This window comes from Ammospiza caudacuta, chromosome 1 (genome assembly GCF_027887145.1).
Source record: "Ammospiza caudacuta isolate bAmmCau1 chromosome 1, bAmmCau1.pri, whole genome shotgun sequence".
Lineage (NCBI taxonomy): Eukaryota > Metazoa > Chordata > Aves > Passeriformes > Passerellidae > Ammospiza > Ammospiza caudacuta.
This window is the reverse complement of record NC_080593.1, coordinates 6881989-6899869: the sequence shown is the minus strand read 5'-3', so window position 1 is coordinate 6899869 and position 17881 is coordinate 6881989. Positions and strand designations below refer to the sequence as shown.

Here is a 17881-nt window from a genome sequence, read left to right as displayed (position 1 = left end):
GCTTTCATGCTGCAGGCTGTACTGTGGCCAGGAAAGCTCTCATGTGCTCAGAGCACATCAAGATTTACACAAAAGATCTCTGTGAAGTCAGCTGCTCTTCTGACCCCCAGGGAGGCATGTCAAGAAATAATTTCAGCTCTTCTCAGACATTTCACTACAGACTCAATCTGCATCTCAGGTTAGGTGCAGTGACCCCAGCATTTGCCATTTCCACACTGAAAGCACCCAGTGCCCATGAATGAACCTTTGTATCTGCATTTCCAGCAGCTCTGCAGGGAGATGAGCATGGGGCTGGCTTGCTGGAGGTGTATCCCTTAGTGTGGAAATAATTCCAATTTTTTTTTTCAATTCCACTTCCTGGAATATAGGGAAAAGCCTCAGCACTATTTGCATGTCCCTTTATGATCTTGTTTGTAGCCCTGAAACATTGAGCTCCTGTGCTTGACAGGCTTCTTGCTCAGCACAGCCCTTGTTTCAGTGCTTCAGAGGGTGTCAAACCACTGAGTGCAGTCTGGTTTCACTGTACCTGGAATGAGGCAAGGATGCAGTTCAGAGGCTGCAGGGATATGAGTGTGGGGGCTGGCTTGCTGGAGGTGCATCCCTGGTGCTTAATGTGGAAATAATTCCAATTATTTTTTTTAAGTTCCACTTCCTGGAATACAGGGAAAAGCCTCAGCACTATTTGCATGTCCCTTTATGATCTTGTTTGTAGCCCTGAAACATTGAGCTCCGGTGCTTGATTGGCTTCTTGCTCAGCACAGCCCTTGTTTCAGTCCTTCCAGGGGGTCTCAAACCACAGAGGCAGCACTGAGCACAGTCTGGTTTCACTGCACCTAGAATTTGGCAAGGATGCAGTTAAGGGGCTATGAAAAGGGAAAACAAGCATGGCAGAAGGAAGGTATCCATTGTGTGAGCTGTCATTGCAGGTTTCTTTTGTGTATAACAGTAAAAAAAATGAAGAAGCACACAAAAACAAGGCCTGGAGTGATCAGCAGTACATCTGGAATGAATTCAGGAAGAGGGTCAGGTTCCTCAAGCTATGCACATTCAGTGCCATCTGAAAAACAGCTTTTAGTCAAAAATCAATTTACTTGGAGATTACAGGCCAACTGTAGTGTCTGTGCTGAAGGAGGTTTATGAATATATTGGTTTGTTTGTGCCTAATAGCAGCTCCTGTGAGATAAGAGGCTCACAAGCCTGAGTGGGGCCCCTGGTAGCACCCATGCCTCCCGTTTGTCACCTCTGGGGTGGGCTTGAAATCTAATGCAAACACACAAGCCCCAGGTGCTACCAGGAAGTTCTCCTCAGTGTTCAAAGTCCTCCTAGAGCTGCAGTGAAAAAAGACATTGTTATCTTTGCCTGCCCCTTTGAGAGAGCTCCCAAAGGCTCCTTGTGGAGCCCTCCTGGGATCCTCACGTGCTGAGCCCAGCAGAAAGGGGCCACCTGCAGCAGCTGCTCCTTTTCTGTTCAGCTGCACTTGCTGCACCTCGTGGCACCCAGGAGGTGTTTGTTCAGCCCAGGTCTCTGCCAATTTCTTGAAGGTTTATTGAGGTTGTGGGTGACTCAGCTCTGAGCTGAAGGTTGTCTGAGATTCTCAGAAAAGCACCTTTGTAACTCTGCCCTACATCTGGTGCCCTGGTTTGACAGATCTGATTTCAGCCTTTCAGAAGTGCTGATGGTTGTGGGAATGGCAGGCTGGGAGAGCTGGGGCTGCTCAGGGTGGACAGGACAGAGCTTCAGAGAGACCTGAGAGCAACTTCAAGTGCCTTAAGGGGCCACAAGAAAGCTGGAGAGAGACTCTGCACAATGGCATGTAGTGATTGAACAGGGGGAGATGGTCTTGAGCGGAAGGAGGGAACGTTTAGAATAAATTTCAGGAAGAATTTTTTTACTGGGAGGGTGGTGAGACACTGGGCTTGAAGCTGTGGATTCCCCATCTCTGAAAGTGTTCAAGGATGGGGCTCTGAGCCAACCTGGTCTAGTGGAAAGTGTCCCTGACCAGGGCAGGGGTTGGAATAAAATGATCTTTATGGTCCCTTCTGACCCAAACCATTCTGTGATTCTAAAATTACATTTTGATGATAGACTGTGACAGTGTTCACAGGGGTCTGAGGATGAGGGAAGAGATGCGGATCTGACTCCATGTTTCAGAAGGTTTGATTTGTTATTTTATGATATATATTATATTAAAACTATACTAAAAAATAGAAGAAAGGATTTCATCAGAAGGCTGGCTAAGAATAGAAAAAGAAGGAATGAATACAAAGGCTTGTGTGTCAGACAGAGACTCCGAGCCTGCTGACTGTGATTGGCCATTAATTAGAAACAACCACATGAGACCAATCACAGATGCACCTGTTGCATTCCACAGCAGCAGATAATCAATGTTTACATTTTGTTCTTGAGGCTTCTCCGCTTCTCAGGAGAAAAAAATCCTAAGGAAAGGATTTTTCATAAAATATCATGGCTACAATAGACTACAATTCTGTTATAGAATTTTGTGATGTTTACTCAAGCCTAAAGTGTAGTATCAGCTAATTTCAGTGTTTTTAGGGGAAACCTGTTTCATTTTAAGTTTAAAAAATATCACTGAAAGCTGGTGTAATAAGTGTTCACTCAGTGAAGTCACTACTCATGCCTGAGCTTTGAAATATAACACTGAAGAAAGCAAAATGGTAGAAAGTAAATGTGTTTATTTAAATCAGATTTGGCTCTGAGTATTTTTTTTTCATTTGTTATTCTCAGTGGCCTCGGTTCTGCAGATTACTCATCAGTACTCTGGCCTCAATCCAGCTAAAGTACTTAAGTAAGTGCATAACTTTAACTAACATGAATAATCCTGTATTCAATGCCAGCAAATGCAGACACATCCATGTGGGCTCACTTTCTTCTTTCCCATTCACTTGAAATTAGTGAATGTTTACCTGTGTTCTACCATTAGTAGTATCTTAATGTTCTGTTTGCTTTTTTTTTTTTAATGTACATTTTTCACAGGAAAATATCTACTGTAATCATGCTTAGTACCTGATTGCTGCAGCTCTCTCCAGCAATAATTCCTTCTTGCTCTCAGCTGAGCCCCTGAGTGTGATGAGAGGTTGGTCCTATTTCAAAGAACCCAAGGAGCACTCCAACCTATGTGTAAAAACAGCTGAAGTGTGTCTTTTTGATCATATACAATAATAAATATTTAAGACAAGAACACTTAAAAACTCTGGAAGAGATTAAAACTGAGTGGCATCGCTGTGTTTGCAGTCAGGTAGAACACTTGTAACATCTGTATTCATAACAAACTCAGGTTAGCTCCTCACAAGCACTTGACTTCTTTGAAAGTTCTTCAAAAGGACAGAATTTAAATTGTGTGGCTGTTTGATTAATAATGTGTCACACTGATAATTGTGATTTGGACTCCACCTATACCCAACATGAGTAATCTGAGGAAGGAATGTTGGCCACAAGGGCTTGTCTAGAGAATGCCTCTGATATTCTTGACTCTAAACTCCACCTTATCTGAGTAGCAGAGTGATACAGGATCAGACACAGCTACAGATTAGAGGTTATGTAAACAAATCCTGCCTCTTTCCTACTCCTGCCTTGATATCTCTCTAGGAGTTTAGCTTGGGATCTTGTCTATTCCTTCATACTTGACTTTCTTTGAAGTTTATTTTTCAGAAGTGCTTAACTCTTCTCTCACTGGGACCATTTTTCTTTGCCTTAAACTGAAGAGCTGGAGGACACTGTGTGCAACACAGGTTCTTTGTTTCTGCTGTTAGATCAAAGGAAGTTCTGCAAATCTATTCTGTTTCACAATTAAGTCAGGAACAAAACTCACTGGGATTAAACTTCAAGTTCATTTCCATACAGAAATATTTAGGAAGGGCTCACCAGTAAAAATGTGAAATCTCTCTGCAACTTTGGTTCATGTATCTCCAGGGTAAGCAGATTCCAACACTCAGTATTGCAGTGAGGATTTAGTAGAAATGAAGATTGTCCATTTTGTCATCTTTCCTCATGCAGCATGCACTCAATATTCTTTTTTTCCTTTGGTTTGGTTTTGGGGGTTTTGGTTGGGTTTGGGTTTTTTTGTTGTTGTTGTTTTGGGGGTTTTTTTGCTGTTTTTGTTGTTGTTGTTGTTATTTATTTAGGATTTGGCTAAAATTGATTGTTGTTACATTTATGTTATCCATTTTTGACCTACTAAAATCTCCAACTGCTTATCAGTAATAGTTAACTCTGTAAAGTAATTAATATCATAGCTGTTATGTGGGAGGACACCTGTGGCAGGAGGCTGGTTACTAGTTACAAAATGTAAAAGCAATATACACTTGTTCTGTATTTCATGCCACAAGATTCCTGCTCAGGACCACCGGGAGAGTCATATTCTGATCAGATTGGGATGAAATAAAAAAATCCTTCCAGGGTAGAGTTCTTACCCAGTGGCAAGCTCTGCCTGAGCTGTTTTGCAATGAAATCATTAGAGTTTCTTCAACCTCACTGTACATACAGGAAAATATTTAGAATAAAATAAATTTATATTTATATTTATATTTATATTTATATTTATATTTATATTTATATTTATATTTATATTTATATTTATATTTATATTTATATTTATATAGTGCTCCCTCACTTTCCTACCTGCTGTGGGACAGTTGTGTCCCCAATTTATCAGCTAAGGGACAGAACACCCAGCTGAACCCAGTTAGAACTCACTGGGGACCACTGTCAGTGCCAGGCTGGTTTATGGGGCTTGGTTACTCTGTTCTAAACAAATTGTAAAATCTGAGCTGCCACCGCCTTCATTTACACATGCTAGGCACAGATGTGATTATAGCATTTGGTATTTCAAAAGCCTTGTAAGACTAAAGCAATTTGTATCACATTCCTTCTGGATATGGGAAATAAAAACTCCAATCCAGTATTTTGTACAGGGCATCCCCTTCCTCACTGGTTTGTTTGGGGCTTGGAGCAGTTTGCTTGGAATAAATGGTGGAAGTTACAGTTCGTGCCCAGCTGCTCTGGTCACCCCGAGGTTTTTGAGGTGTTTGAGGTGAGACCAGAGCTGTGTCCTCAGACACCCTCAGGGACTGCCACCCTGCAGCCTTGGCAGCACACAGGTGGCACCTTCAGATCCACAAGGGATCCAGGCTGGGATCCTGACCTCAGCCTCAATGATCCCAGTGCTCTCAGCTGTCCCAAACCCACCATATCAGTTACCACACTCTAGCAAAAAACAAGTAGCAGTTTAATTTACAGTTTAAACACCAGATTAAACCTGGTTTTTTTTTCTTTTTCCTGGTAACTTGTCCTTTTTCCACTTTACAACCCAGGCTAAATTAAAGCAAAAATAAGCAGGAAGTGTTCTAAATTAATTTTACACAGATTGCAAGAGAATAAACATATTTATGACATACATTTGGGAAAAACTGTAAGTTGTTCTTTGATAGCTCATCAGGAGAAGAGTTGTTAACTACTTCAGTTGTGCAGAACTGTAATTGTAGTAGGGAGCTGTAGCAAATGGTGGGAAAATTACCATTCCTAGTTTACTCTTGCATTCAAAATGGCTTTGCCTTGATTTGCATTTAGATGGGAATTCCTTCTGTTGCTCTTAAATCCATTAGGTTTTACAAGGTAAGTGGCCTTTTTTTTTTCTGAAGTGCTGGGAAGGGCACTCAGTTTTACTGCTGAGCTGTGCAGGTCCACCCCAGCATACCCATATTAAAGCCATCAGGAAAGAGAAAGGGCAGCCTTGAATTTACCTGGAAATGCCTATTTTTAAATAAAGCACAGGTAACATTTTTGTGGCAGTGCCTGAGTGAGTCTGCTCCACACAGACTTGTGATTTGCAGCACAATTACTTTTATTCCTACACAGTCTCCAAAAACTAATATGTAATCTTTATTACATACTATACATTACTCAGACAATATTTGTTTCAGAATATTTCTATTTCAGAATTAAGGCTACTTTTTTGAAGGGAGGGGAAAAAGAAAATTTACATTTATATAGATGGTTTGTAAACTGGGTTTTGTACATAACATACATATAAAGAATTCTCATTGAATTACCATACTAAGACTATATATATTTTTCTAAAGATTGGACAAAAATAGAAACTAAAAAAAAAAACAAGCCTGGAAGGAAGTAACATTAAAAATTCATTTCCCCCCACCAACACAATCAACTATATGGAAATAATAATAAACAAATGGGGGGTTTTAAATCCATTGCTAAAAACCTCCTGTGATGGAGATTTTAGAGGTTTTTTTAGCAAAACGTGCTGGTGCTTCACTTCTGTTACACTCAGAAACTTCTCCCAAAGTCCAACCTAAGAATTCTTTAAAGGCTAAGTAGATAACTTCTCATCCCATAACCAGTGGACCCAGAAGAGTTAATCACTTTTCTTCTTGCAAAAACACACCATGTCTGGAGACTGTTGAGGTATTTTCCTTCAGTCTTCTTTTTATGGTGTTGTGGGGTTTTGGGGTTCTTTTAGGGGTGAGTTGTTTGTTTCTTTGGGTTTTTTGTTGTTTTGGTTTTGGGGTTTTTTTTTTGTTTTAGTTTTGTTTATTTGGGGAAGGGGAGAGTTTATTTGTTGTTTCTGTGGGGTTTTTATTTGAGTTTTTTTCCCCTTTGTAGATGAGGAAAGTGGGAAGTTTTCAAGTTCTTCCTAACAGGTCATGTTTTCTGAACGTGTAGATCATTGCTGTTACTTTTTTTAGACTCTTTTAGTTCATTCTTGAGTTTTATCCCTAAAACTGAATGCAGTATCCCAGCTGGCATCTAACCAGGGAATGTGTAGCACAGATGCTCGATGTCTTACCTATAACACATTTGTAAATAGTGTGATTTTTTTTTCTTATTTTCCAAGAAACTGACATTGTAGTCTCACATTTAGCTTCACTCCCAAGTTTTTGCTTGCCTGACTGCTGGAAGTCCATCCTTTCCCACTTTATTTTTGCATTTGCTTATTGTATACCACACTCTACTTACCCATATCAAAGTGCATCCTGTTTTTCAAAGCACTGCAGCAATTCTCAAGATTATTTCAAGTTCTAGGGCTGTCCCTAAAACAGCAGCTTCTTTTACCATTGAGTCACTTTGAGTCATTTGAAAATGTGGTCAGGTTATTCATTATTTCTTCCCTGAGTCATCAGTGGAAACACAGAGTGATGACAGACAGAACACAGACCTCTGTGGAACCTCTCTTAAACCCTTCCAGTGAGATAAAGAAATCTTAGTGCCTTCTTGAGAATACTCTGGTGACCTTTAGCAGTTGTTTCACCCAGACAATCTGGGTGAATCATTAGAGAGGCTGAGAATGCTTTGGCTTTGGTTGCACACCTTGACTGTTGTTGCTGATCCTTCTTTCCTGTATCTGCTTAAAATGTCTCTTACACATCTCAGAAATCAAATTTACACCAAAGAGTGTAAGGCAAGATGGCAGGAAAGTATATAAAAAATTATTTTCTGCTGATGTTAATTGTTTTTCACATCCCTGAACCATCCCTGTGACTTAAATACTTTGCATGTTCTTACAAAAAGGATGGGATTCCTTCAGTAGGACACAGGACTGAAAGGACTCCCAGATTATCAGAAAAAATAAATCTAGATTATCAGATAAGCTTTAATGTATTCATTCTGAGTGCACCTATAATTTACAGGACTGATTTTACTTCCACAGAGTATTAGTCACTCCTCACTCCCTTTACCCTAGGAAGCAAAAGAAAACAGCCAAAGTAAGCAGTTACCTATTAGAATTTACATTCCAGCCTTCCCAGAAATCCTAAAATCTCTTTTGTTTATATCTACTTTTTGTGACTTTTGCCATTGAATTTTTTCTTTCTGTCTACACAGATTGATGCCACTGCTGTACTAAGGTCATGTTGTAGGTCCATATTTTTGGCATAAATAATATTCCTGTAAAAATGTGGCAAAGAAAAAATGTACTCAGGCAGTTTTGGGTTTGTGCATATTTCTCTTCTAAACTTTTCTCTCTAGCTTTATGTCACCTGGCAATATCTAGGGTACAAGTGAGTACTGTTCTGTCACAGTGGTTTCTCAAACAGTTAAATTGGGTTACCTGACACACACTGAGAGCAAATTTTTGAAGCATAATTTGGATAAATCCCTTGGTTATAGTTCAGGGAAACCTTCTGTGGCAGTAGAACAAACAAATAGTCACAAAATACAGGCAGGAAAAGTTGCAAGATTTAATATCACCCTATTGGAAACTGCAGCTCCTTTTCAATAATTTTTTTTTTTTAGCCAGTAATCCTGCTGTAAAATGACAGAAGGAGTTTTTAGAGAGACAATACTGCTAAAAATACCTTTTAATTTGTCTAATCCTGTCCACAATGAACAGGAGGGTGTTTTGACCATGATTTAGGCTGACTTAAGAGTGGGTTGTTCCCAGAAGGTGTGGTCCCACTGCCCCTCCTGCCCTGAACAACTCCTGTGCCAGTGCTGATACAACTAAACAGTGACTTGGATCAGGAGCTGATCTGGATAAAGCTCAATCTTTTCTTCTAGTCCCTTTGGTTTTCAGCTGCATCAGTTTCCTGTTCTGACTCACTGTGTTGCCCACAAGCCAAGAGGAGCCAGAATGCAAAGCGAGGAGCAAAGGGAACGCCATGATCAGCAGCTCGTTCCAAAATTGGTTTGAACAAATCCCGAGGCTGCAGGCACATTGAAGGATGGGGTTTCAGCCTTTAGTTCTCCATTTCCTTTGGGTTTCTTTTTTGAGCAGTGTGGATGGTACATGTTTCCTTTACAAATCTCTGTTGTATATTAAATTACTGCCTTTTTATTATCCTGAGTTTCTCATCGTACTCTTGGTCTGGATGTAGGTTCTGCCACTGTAAAACCCTGATCTTTCAGTGAGCCCTGGGGTTTGTAGCATGAAATAAGCTTAACTGACTTCTAATAAACATCTCGTGTTGTGTGGCACTGAAATTCAATGCACACCTTTCAAGTTTCAGTGTCACTTCCAGCTACAAAAACCTTGGAGTTGTATTTCCTCATGGCTGGTGCTTAGTAGATAATTATGGGGAGTAAATTGAAACGAAAAGAAACAAAATCATGGCAGTTATTTCCAATCAGATATGTCATCTCCTTCTCTGCCTTTGATTAAGAAAAGATGTTATAAACTCTTATCAGTACCAAGGTACACGATAAGAAAGATAAATAATTTAGAGCTTTTAAAGCTAGCTCCCAGAAGTAATTAAAAGCTTCCAAAGCATTTTGATTAGTAGGCTGAAAATATTATAAATTAATATGAACTGCTTTGCTATCTTGTGTGACTGGTCAGTTAGACCATTTACTGAAATCATAGAAGCATCTTAAAAATACACCTGTGAATGAAATATTTTAGAATTTTCTTTTCAAGGGATCTTTACAGTAAAGAAGAACTGGCTATTGTTCACTTCCTCCTATATCCTTAAAAGTGTCCTTAGAAAGAGGTAGCTTGGGAAAAGAAAAAAGCTGTCACCAGCAGTTTGTTTCCTTGCTTGAAGCATCGCTGGACTTGAGAAATTACGAGATGGTTTTCTGTTTTCCCATAAATTTTGTCTCTCTCCCCTATCATAGTTTTATTCTCATTATCTTTAATCTTTCCCTGTTCTATGCACATTGCTATGCTGTGCGGGGTCTACCCAACCTCCCCTCCTTGAAGGGCTTGCTGAACTTTTGAAGCCTGAGCTTCCCCTTGGGACCAGCAGGTTTAAAATATTCCTTGACGACTCCTGTGACTCCTTTGGAGCTCCATCCATGTGTGTCAGCTGCCATTGCCAAAGCAATAATCCCTTTATCCCCTTCTCCAGCATCCGTGTCCGAACCGCTCCTGCTGGGCTTCCTAAGCAGCCAGCGGGGACCTGCGCATTTCAGCTAAAGCTTTACCACACCTCACCGCCAAAATAAATGTAAATGACCAATCTATTTCGAATATTTCCTCATTTCCTCGCTTCTGCTGTAGCCTGGCTCGGGGTTGTGATGCAGTAAATGCTATTCCCTGTAAACTGCAGCGTCCCGCGGTGCGAGCCCGTCCTTGAGCCGCTGCTCCGGGCGGGCACAGCCGCGCCGCTCGCCCGGGAGACGCCGGCATTCGGGCTGATCCTGAATTGTGACTTAACCTGGGATTGTTTGACATGGAAACCAGCGCGCCCGTGCCCACACGGGTACCCGGGATGGAGCGGGTACCCCGGTATGGAGGACAGAGCGAGAATCCCGAAATAGGGAACACCCCGGGATAGCGGGTACCCCGGGATGGCGGATACCGGGAATAGAGGGGGAATCCCGACATAGAAGACATCCCGAGACAGAGCGGATATCCAGACAGAGGACATCCCGGGATAAAGCGGGTATCTCGGGAAGGAGGGCACTGCGGAATGGCGGTACTCAGGACAGAGCAGGTATCCCGGGATAAAGGGCACCCCGGGGCCGGGATAGCGGCACGGCGCACTGCGGGAGCTCCCGTCACACACAGGGGAAACCCCCTCGACACCCTGACACCCCCCGGAGCGCAGTGGAACCGTCCGCTTCCCCGCCGCTGCCTCGCAGGTGAACGCGCGGGAGCGTACCAAGCTCCACTGGCAGGGGGAGCGAAGGGTTTCCCCCAATCCACCTTCAGTCGCACCGCTCTAATCCAGGGCAGCCCGGAGAACAACCGAGGCTGCGGAACGGGTGCGAGAGGCGGTTGCCCCAGCAGAGCTCTCAGGGCACTAACCTCCCCCTCCTCCCCCTCCCTTTTCCGCGCGGAAGTGGTAGCTCCCTCCCCCTCCCGCCGCTGACCAACGGGCTCGACTGCAGCAAAACGGAACGTACCAACCGCTTCGCCGGGGGGAGGGGGGAGCGGCGAGGCGTGGCGGGAAGCGCCGTCCTGTGAACGGGCGCCCGGGGAGCCGCTCCCGCCGAGCGGGGAAGAGGCGGCGCCCGCAGGAGGCACGGCCGGGGAGCCGGAGCGAGCCCGGGGGGAGCCCGGCGGTTCACGGGCTGGGGGAGGGCGAGCCTCGGTTCCTCCTCCCGGTTCCTCCCCCCGCGGTGTGTGCGAGCGGCAGCGTGTGCGGAGGCCGAGGGGCAGCTGCCGCCGTCCCGCCTTCCCTCCCCTCCGCCCGCTCCGTGCCGCCCCTCCCGAGCCGATGCCGCCGCGGGGCCGGTGAGTCCGCGCCTGGATGCTTATCTCCTTCTCCTCTCTTCCCTCCCGCAGGCGGCGGCAGCGGCTCCGGCTCCCTTGCAGCTCCCGGCCGCCTCCGAAGGGATGCTGGAGAAACTAGAGCTCGAAGATGAAGGTAAAAATCCGCGGCGGCAGCGGGGGCCGGGGCGGGCCGGGGACACCCACGCGGCCGGCGGGCTCCGGGCGGGGGCGCGGGCGCGGGCGCGGGGGATCCCCGGCGGGGAGCGCGGGATGCGCCGTGCCCGGGCCGTGTCCTTGCGGGGCGGGTCGTGCCGTGCCTCGCCGGCCGCGGAGCCAGCCCGGTGCCGCTGCTGCGGAGCTTTTGTGCCGGTGCCGATCCCGCTGCGGCGCCCTTGTGCCGGTGCCGCCGCCGGGCCGTGCCCGATCCGCCGCTGCCGCCGGCCGGGTCCCGCTCTGAGGGAGCGCAGCCTGCACGGCACCCCCTCCTCCTCCCCGTAAAAAACCCGTTCTCCTCGAATACGTCTGCGATACCAAATATAGACTTTGAGAGCAGCGATGGGAAGCTCTTTCAAGTGAAGCTTCCCCTCCTTATGGCAGCGCATACATCTGCTCAAAGCAGCTGTACACTGAATTTTCCTTATGTGGCTGCGCTCTGTGGTTGTTCTTTGCCGTGCTCTGAAGGGCTGCAGTTCCCACTGAGTGTGCTCTGCTTGCACAGGGCAACTCCTGGCAAGTTTTTCCCTCTCTCAGGCACTAAACCGTGCTGTGGCAAAGCATGGATGGATTTTTTTTTTTCCTCCAACTTGCACCAAGCAGCCACTTCACCTCTGAAAGATCCGTGCTGAGTATCTCGAGCTTTCATTTTCAGAAAGGATTAGTTTAGTGGATGCAAATGTGGACGCATGGCTTAATCTCTATGCTCAGCGTTGAGAAGTGGCTAAGACTTCATGGGATGTATTTTTCTGTAGTTGGTAACTCCTATTGTAAAATGTAGGACAAATATTTAAGGAAAACTTTGAAAATAGCAGGCTGAGTCATTCTGGGAGAAGATATATCTAAGCTGGTATGCTAATAAGGCAGCTTCTTGGTTACTAGCATGCTGCCTGCAGTTGTGGGACTGGTCTGGAAAAGTAACACCTTTTATTTTAATCTTTCTGTGTGTGAGAAAAGGAAGCTCTTAACAATTGCATTCTTTGAGCTGCCTTTTTTTTTTTTTTTTTTTTTTTTGAGTCCAGAGTTTGAATTGCAATGAAATCCTTGTGCCTTTGTGCCTCTTGAACATGTTGAAGTATGAGTGTTTGGTGCAGGGGATCTGTTGCTGACTTGTAGGATTTTTTTTTCCCTCACACTGTTTAACTGTTCTTAGTTAGACATTCATGTTATGCTTATGGAGAGCTAGAAAGCTACCAATTTACCTGTTTATTTTTACATAAACCTTGCTGCTGTGAGATACAGGTTCCTCAAACCTGCTGAATCATTTATAGTTAAGCCATTTAAAAATCTGTTTTAAATATCTTACACATTTAGGTATATGAATAGGATCTCTAGGTTAAAAAAAATCTGAAACTACAAACTTTCAGTTTTGAAACACCTTTGCACTTTTAAAAGTGTAATGTGGAGTTATGGGGAGACACTTGATAAGGGTGAAGATATGTGTGTCTTCTAAAACCCTGCAATAAAAAAATTCAAATTCTTTAGAAAGTTTAGTATTTTAACCATTTTTAATGTTTTTCAAGCTTCTGTTATGCTTTGTCTCCTAATTTGTTTGGCTCTAAGGTTCAGGATTTGTGGATGCTCAGGCTGGGAGGGTGAGAGGAGTTCAGGGGCCTGTCAGAAGATCAGGGCTAATAGCAAGTTTAAAGTGGGGTGTGGGTTTTGAAAGGAAGCAGTCATCTTATTATCCTCTCAGACTACATGAGAACCTGGCTTTAGGCCTAATTTTAAAGCAAGCATAAAGGGGGTAGAGTGCTGTGTTCAGAACCTGGGGTGTGAGTAAAAGTGAATGTGCCAGAGTCAGACCCAAGGCTGCTGCCCAGAGTGCTCCTGTGTGAGAGGCCCCAGGGAAAGAGAATCACAGAAAGCTGAGCTGCAGCTGGAAATGCAGCAGCTTAGTGGCAGTACCTGTTTTATGACCTAAATTTTTGCACTGGTTGCTGTTGTTGTGTTTGTGCTAATATTGGGGGTGGGAGAGTAAAAGACATCTGAAATGTTCACTTTGTTGTTGGGTAGCAGGTGGTGAGTGCTCAGAAATTGAGAAACACCTCTGAAGTCTTGATAAGGTTTCATTAAGTGGCTGTAGCCAAACTGTAACTGATGATCTTTTGTCAAACTTGAAGTTTCTCTGCTGAGGCTTAAAATTGTGGGTTGAATGAGAAATTTGAAACTTGTTTTAGAGCTGCTTTCCTCACTGCCTCTACTTTGGAGTACTTGCTCTTGTGAGCTTTCCAGTTCTGTATCCATCAACAGTTGCTAACTATCTTGTGTATCAAATTATGCAGCAGTTCTGTTCAAACATGGAGCTTAATGAAAAGAGCTGAAAAATGAGGCTCAATGTGTGTGCTGAATGCCATCCAGTATGTGAAGTGGATCTGTTAGTCCCTCTCCTCAAAGGTTACACAAATGAGAATGTGAAAGCACAGAAGGCATTCATTTAATTTGGATTCTAATTAGGAGGGTGAATTGAAAAAAAGTGATGCTAGAAAGATTTATGATTTATGTAGTACTGTAATGGAATATGCAGGGTCTGGCCTGATGGTGTGACTTCTAAATAAAACAGTGGTGTCAAGTGAAGAGCAATTTTAATTTTCATTATGTAAAAAGAATGTATATGAGCTATTTTGTGCCTAATTAGCATGGACAGTGTTAGATAGGATGCTATTGTTGCAGAGACAAGTGCTGGTCATGTTTTTAGCCAAAAACATCTTCATATATCTGGCTGAACTCTCTAAGATCAGTGTAACTTCCTACTGGAGGGTCACTGGTTCTGTCTGGAACTGGCTTCACAATGTTGCTTTGGTGATGTGTAAATCTAAATGTCAGTGAGGTGATGTTAAACAGCACCAGGGCTCCACAGCTGGAACAGCTGTATGCTCACTGTGTGCACAGAGGAGAAGGACTGCACAGGCCAGGGGTATTTATTTTATTTAGGGCTCCCTTCCTCCAAGCAGCAGTCAGAGCAGGAGAGGAAAAACTCCCATGTAAGAAGCCCAGAGTCTCTTTTCAATTGAAGAATGCTCAGCTGAAAAATAAACAGAAAATTTTGAGTAGTGACCTCATCCTGCTCAGTATTCCTTTGGATGGGAATGACCTACCTACATTTCCTTAAAAATGTGAGAGCTGTTGGGTGTGCAGTTTTTCATTGTAGCCTGAAATGCAGTACTGAGAGGCCTCTCATGGATGTAATAAATGATCAAAAACTGGTTATCTTCACACACATTATGGATTCTCTTTTTCAGCTCTAGTCTATGTGCAATAATATTTCTGTAGCAAGATCATTTCTACTTCTGATCAGTGTCAGGAGTAGTTCTGGGTTTTCTTTTATGGATGATATGATGAGCTTGTCAAAGGACATGGAGAAATTATTCTGAAGTTCTAATATAAGAAAGGACTTTAGTTAATGATTTACACTTTCAAGCTTTATTTTGTTAAGCTGGAATTCCATAAATGGTTGTGTTCTAACATCTACCTGTGCTCTGAGAGGAGAAACTGGGTTAAGGTAGCAAATAGATGCCTGTCAGGTGTATGGATTCAGTGGGTATGGTTTTAGAATGTTATTTTACAAACCAGTTTTGTTGTAATGCTGTCTCTCATCCATGTTACTGTCTTCTTCTGCTCACCTTGAGTAATGAAGTAGTAGCTGCTGAAAGCAGAATTAACTACTTCTCTGTAGCATCTGCAAACCCCTTTTGGAGGTGTTTTCTGCAGAGTTCATTTAACTGCAGGGTTGTGCTGTGTCTGTGCTCAGTTCCTGGTGTGGAAAAAGGGAATTCTGCAGAGTTGTGCAGCAGTTGCAGCATCAGCGTCATGGGACTGATGTGCTCCCTCTTGGGCTCTCTCCTTCTCTGGGTTGTTGCACAAAGCAGCTTTCAGACACTGGATAAACAGTTTGCACTAGAGAGGAATCTCTCCTAGCAGTGCTCTGGCCTTCATCTCACTCTCTTCTGTTACCTGTCCCTTGCTGGCTGTCTCCTGAAATAACTTCCACCAGTAATTGCATCTTCACTGCTCTTGTGTCTGGGGTCATTCCTTCCCTGCTCTGCAGGTTTCCTTACTGTGCCTTATTAAAAATAATTTCTTGACCTCTTCCTGCCTGCCAGCCTCCCACTGCCAAGTGAATATCTGAATCAAGGTATGAAAACAGATGTCACTCTGGGGCTAAAATAATTAAAAGAAGCTTGTAATAAAATGCATGTTAATAGGCAGGTTGGGTTTTGTTTCCTTGTTAAGGCTGAAGGATCAAGTGCTTGGGTTAGGAGGTGGTAAAGTTAAGCCATTGTTTTGCAACTGTAATTAATTTCTAATAAACATTCATTATGTGATTGTTTAAGCTGATGTTCTCTGGCACATAGAAACTGAATTTTGCCCTCAAGATGTGCTTTGAGATACCAAGGGACATGGTGACAGTGATAAGAGGATGTTTTGTATTAAATTTTACATAGTTTAGAATCCTGAGTGAACACAGTAAGAAGTTGTTAAGCAGAGATGCTAATTGTTATTAATGGATTTCATACAGTCTTTCCTATGATGTACTTTACAAAGCTGTTAAAGAACAACATATCTGGAGTATTTGGATGTTCAGCTTTATTAGTTTATGCAAGCAATCATGATTCAGTGACAGCTGCACTGTCCTAGGCACCCTTGTCCTTTGCCTTCCAGTTGGTTGTATAGAAACACCATATATGATTTTTTTTGCCCCAGGAAACTTCCATTCTCATATTTAAAAATGAAAATGAAGTATAAAGTGATACATAACTAAAAGTACAAAACTTCCTTGAGCAATGCAAGAGAAGATGTTGGAAGTTTTGTTGTCCTCAGGGAGGGCTGTTCCTGTGATCCACACGAGTCCTTATCTTGTGCAAGTATTGCAGGGGGTTCATGCCAGCCCAGTGCCCACTGTGTCCACACAGTCCTGTTTACCTTCTCCTACAGAGGATACAACTGTCTTATTCTTAACATGGTATTTAGCCTTACAGTGAGCAAAGCCCTACTCTGGCTTGACTAGGAAATAACCCATTTAGCAGCTAAAGTTTGCAGTCTTTCTCAGGAAGCAAAAATTTTTAAGCTTTACCCATCTGGGAAGTGATGTTTTAATATAGCAAAAAATACACAGGGCATGCTTCAAAACTCTGCTTTGGGTCTAGAGGGATGCAGGAGCTTCTTGATGAGAAAGCTTTCATAAAATTTTAATGTGGTGAAAACATGTATTTTCCCTAACTTGTTTATGGAAACAAGTGGCTGGGACTTCCTAGAAAATGCTGCTTACCATGGCAGCAATTCCAGGTAATTGCTTTGGCAAAGCTGCAGGGAGGAAGTGTTGGGGCCCATTGTGTCCTGCCCAGCTGTGCACCTGCATGGTTTGCAGACATTTATCTTCCAAGTGAAAGCCACTCTTGGCCAGCAGCTGTCCCTGAGAAACATTGGGACAAAGAGGTTTACTCTTACACCTGAATGACATTGCATGTGTGTGAGTGTCTGATGGACAAGGGCTGATTTAATCACCTTTACCAGCCACTCCTGCTGCTGCTGCCACTTGTGTGTGCTCCAGAGGGACAACATCAGCTCTGAAGAGCTTCCCTGCAGAGCCTCCCTTGTCCAGAAGCTGCCTGGTTTGGTAGTGGGGCTGGTAAACAACTGCTTCATAGGAGGTTGAAGACTTTGGCCAGTATCATCTCAATTTCCTGGTTTAGAGTTACTGAGTTCACAGTGTCTTGTGCTTGAGCAAGGATAGACCTGGAAGATGTGACAGTGTCAGTGTGGCCTTGTAGGTGACTCCAAAATGCTGTTTGTTACTTGTCTGTGACTGCTTTGTTTTTGACTCATGGAGAAGGGTGGTTACAGAGTCCTTCCCTTAAGAAACTTTCTGGGGGATGGTCTCCCATCTTCCATCCAACTGACTCCTTTAATGCCCTGCACATTCATAGGCAGGACAGTGCAGATGGAACAGGATAATTGTCCTGGTGGTTTGATTCTTTCTGCTGTTAAATTTGGCTGATCAAGTCAGTGCTCTTGGAAAACCTCCTGCCTTGGGGCATGGCTGAGTTCTGCATGGAGGTGACATGGTTTGAGCTGAAGTGATGCCAGCGGTGACAGGAATGACAGCAGAATATTTGCATCAGTTGGCTCAATCTAACTGTTGCTAAACAATCTTAACTATTTCTGCTTATTAATCATCTGCAGCAGATGTGGGTGTTCTGTAAGACGGCTTTTAGTGAAGGGCACTGTGGTTTTGATAACTTGAGGATGTGTGGTCACAGTGTTTGGAGCCTCACTCATGACACTGACACCAGTTCTGCTGTTTGTTTAGCAGCTTGGTCTTGGGGTAGCAATGACCTGTCTGCAGTTACTTTGTTGATTTGAATATTTTTAGTTTCCAGAATGTACAGCTCTATTAGCATTGCATGGGTTTGGGGAAGTAGTTGAGTTTGAAACATGAAGAAATGCACTTCAAGAGTAAGTACAGGAGTTCATGGTATTGTTTTTCAGAGCAGTTCTTGTATCTTGAAACAAAATATTCCTCTCCATGCTGAGACT

At 43.5% G+C, this 17881-nt stretch overlaps 1 protein-coding gene across 5 annotated transcripts in view; it reads left to right on the top strand.

The window, feature by feature from the left end:
• Positions 1-17881, top strand: part of PRKAG2 (protein kinase AMP-activated non-catalytic subunit gamma 2) — a 220269-nt gene that overhangs the window by 160876 nt on the left and 41512 nt on the right. For 4 of the 5 annotated variants that reach the window (XM_058820815.1, XM_058820878.1, XM_058821050.1 and 1 more), the window contains one exon: positions 11204-11285. In XM_058820815.1, the coding sequence (XP_058676798.1) occupies positions 11204-11285 (82 nt within the window). Of the gene's footprint in view, positions 1-11002; positions 11038-11203; positions 11286-17881 lie in introns of those variants that run through there. The other variant, XM_058821130.1, reaches the window with a different exon arrangement.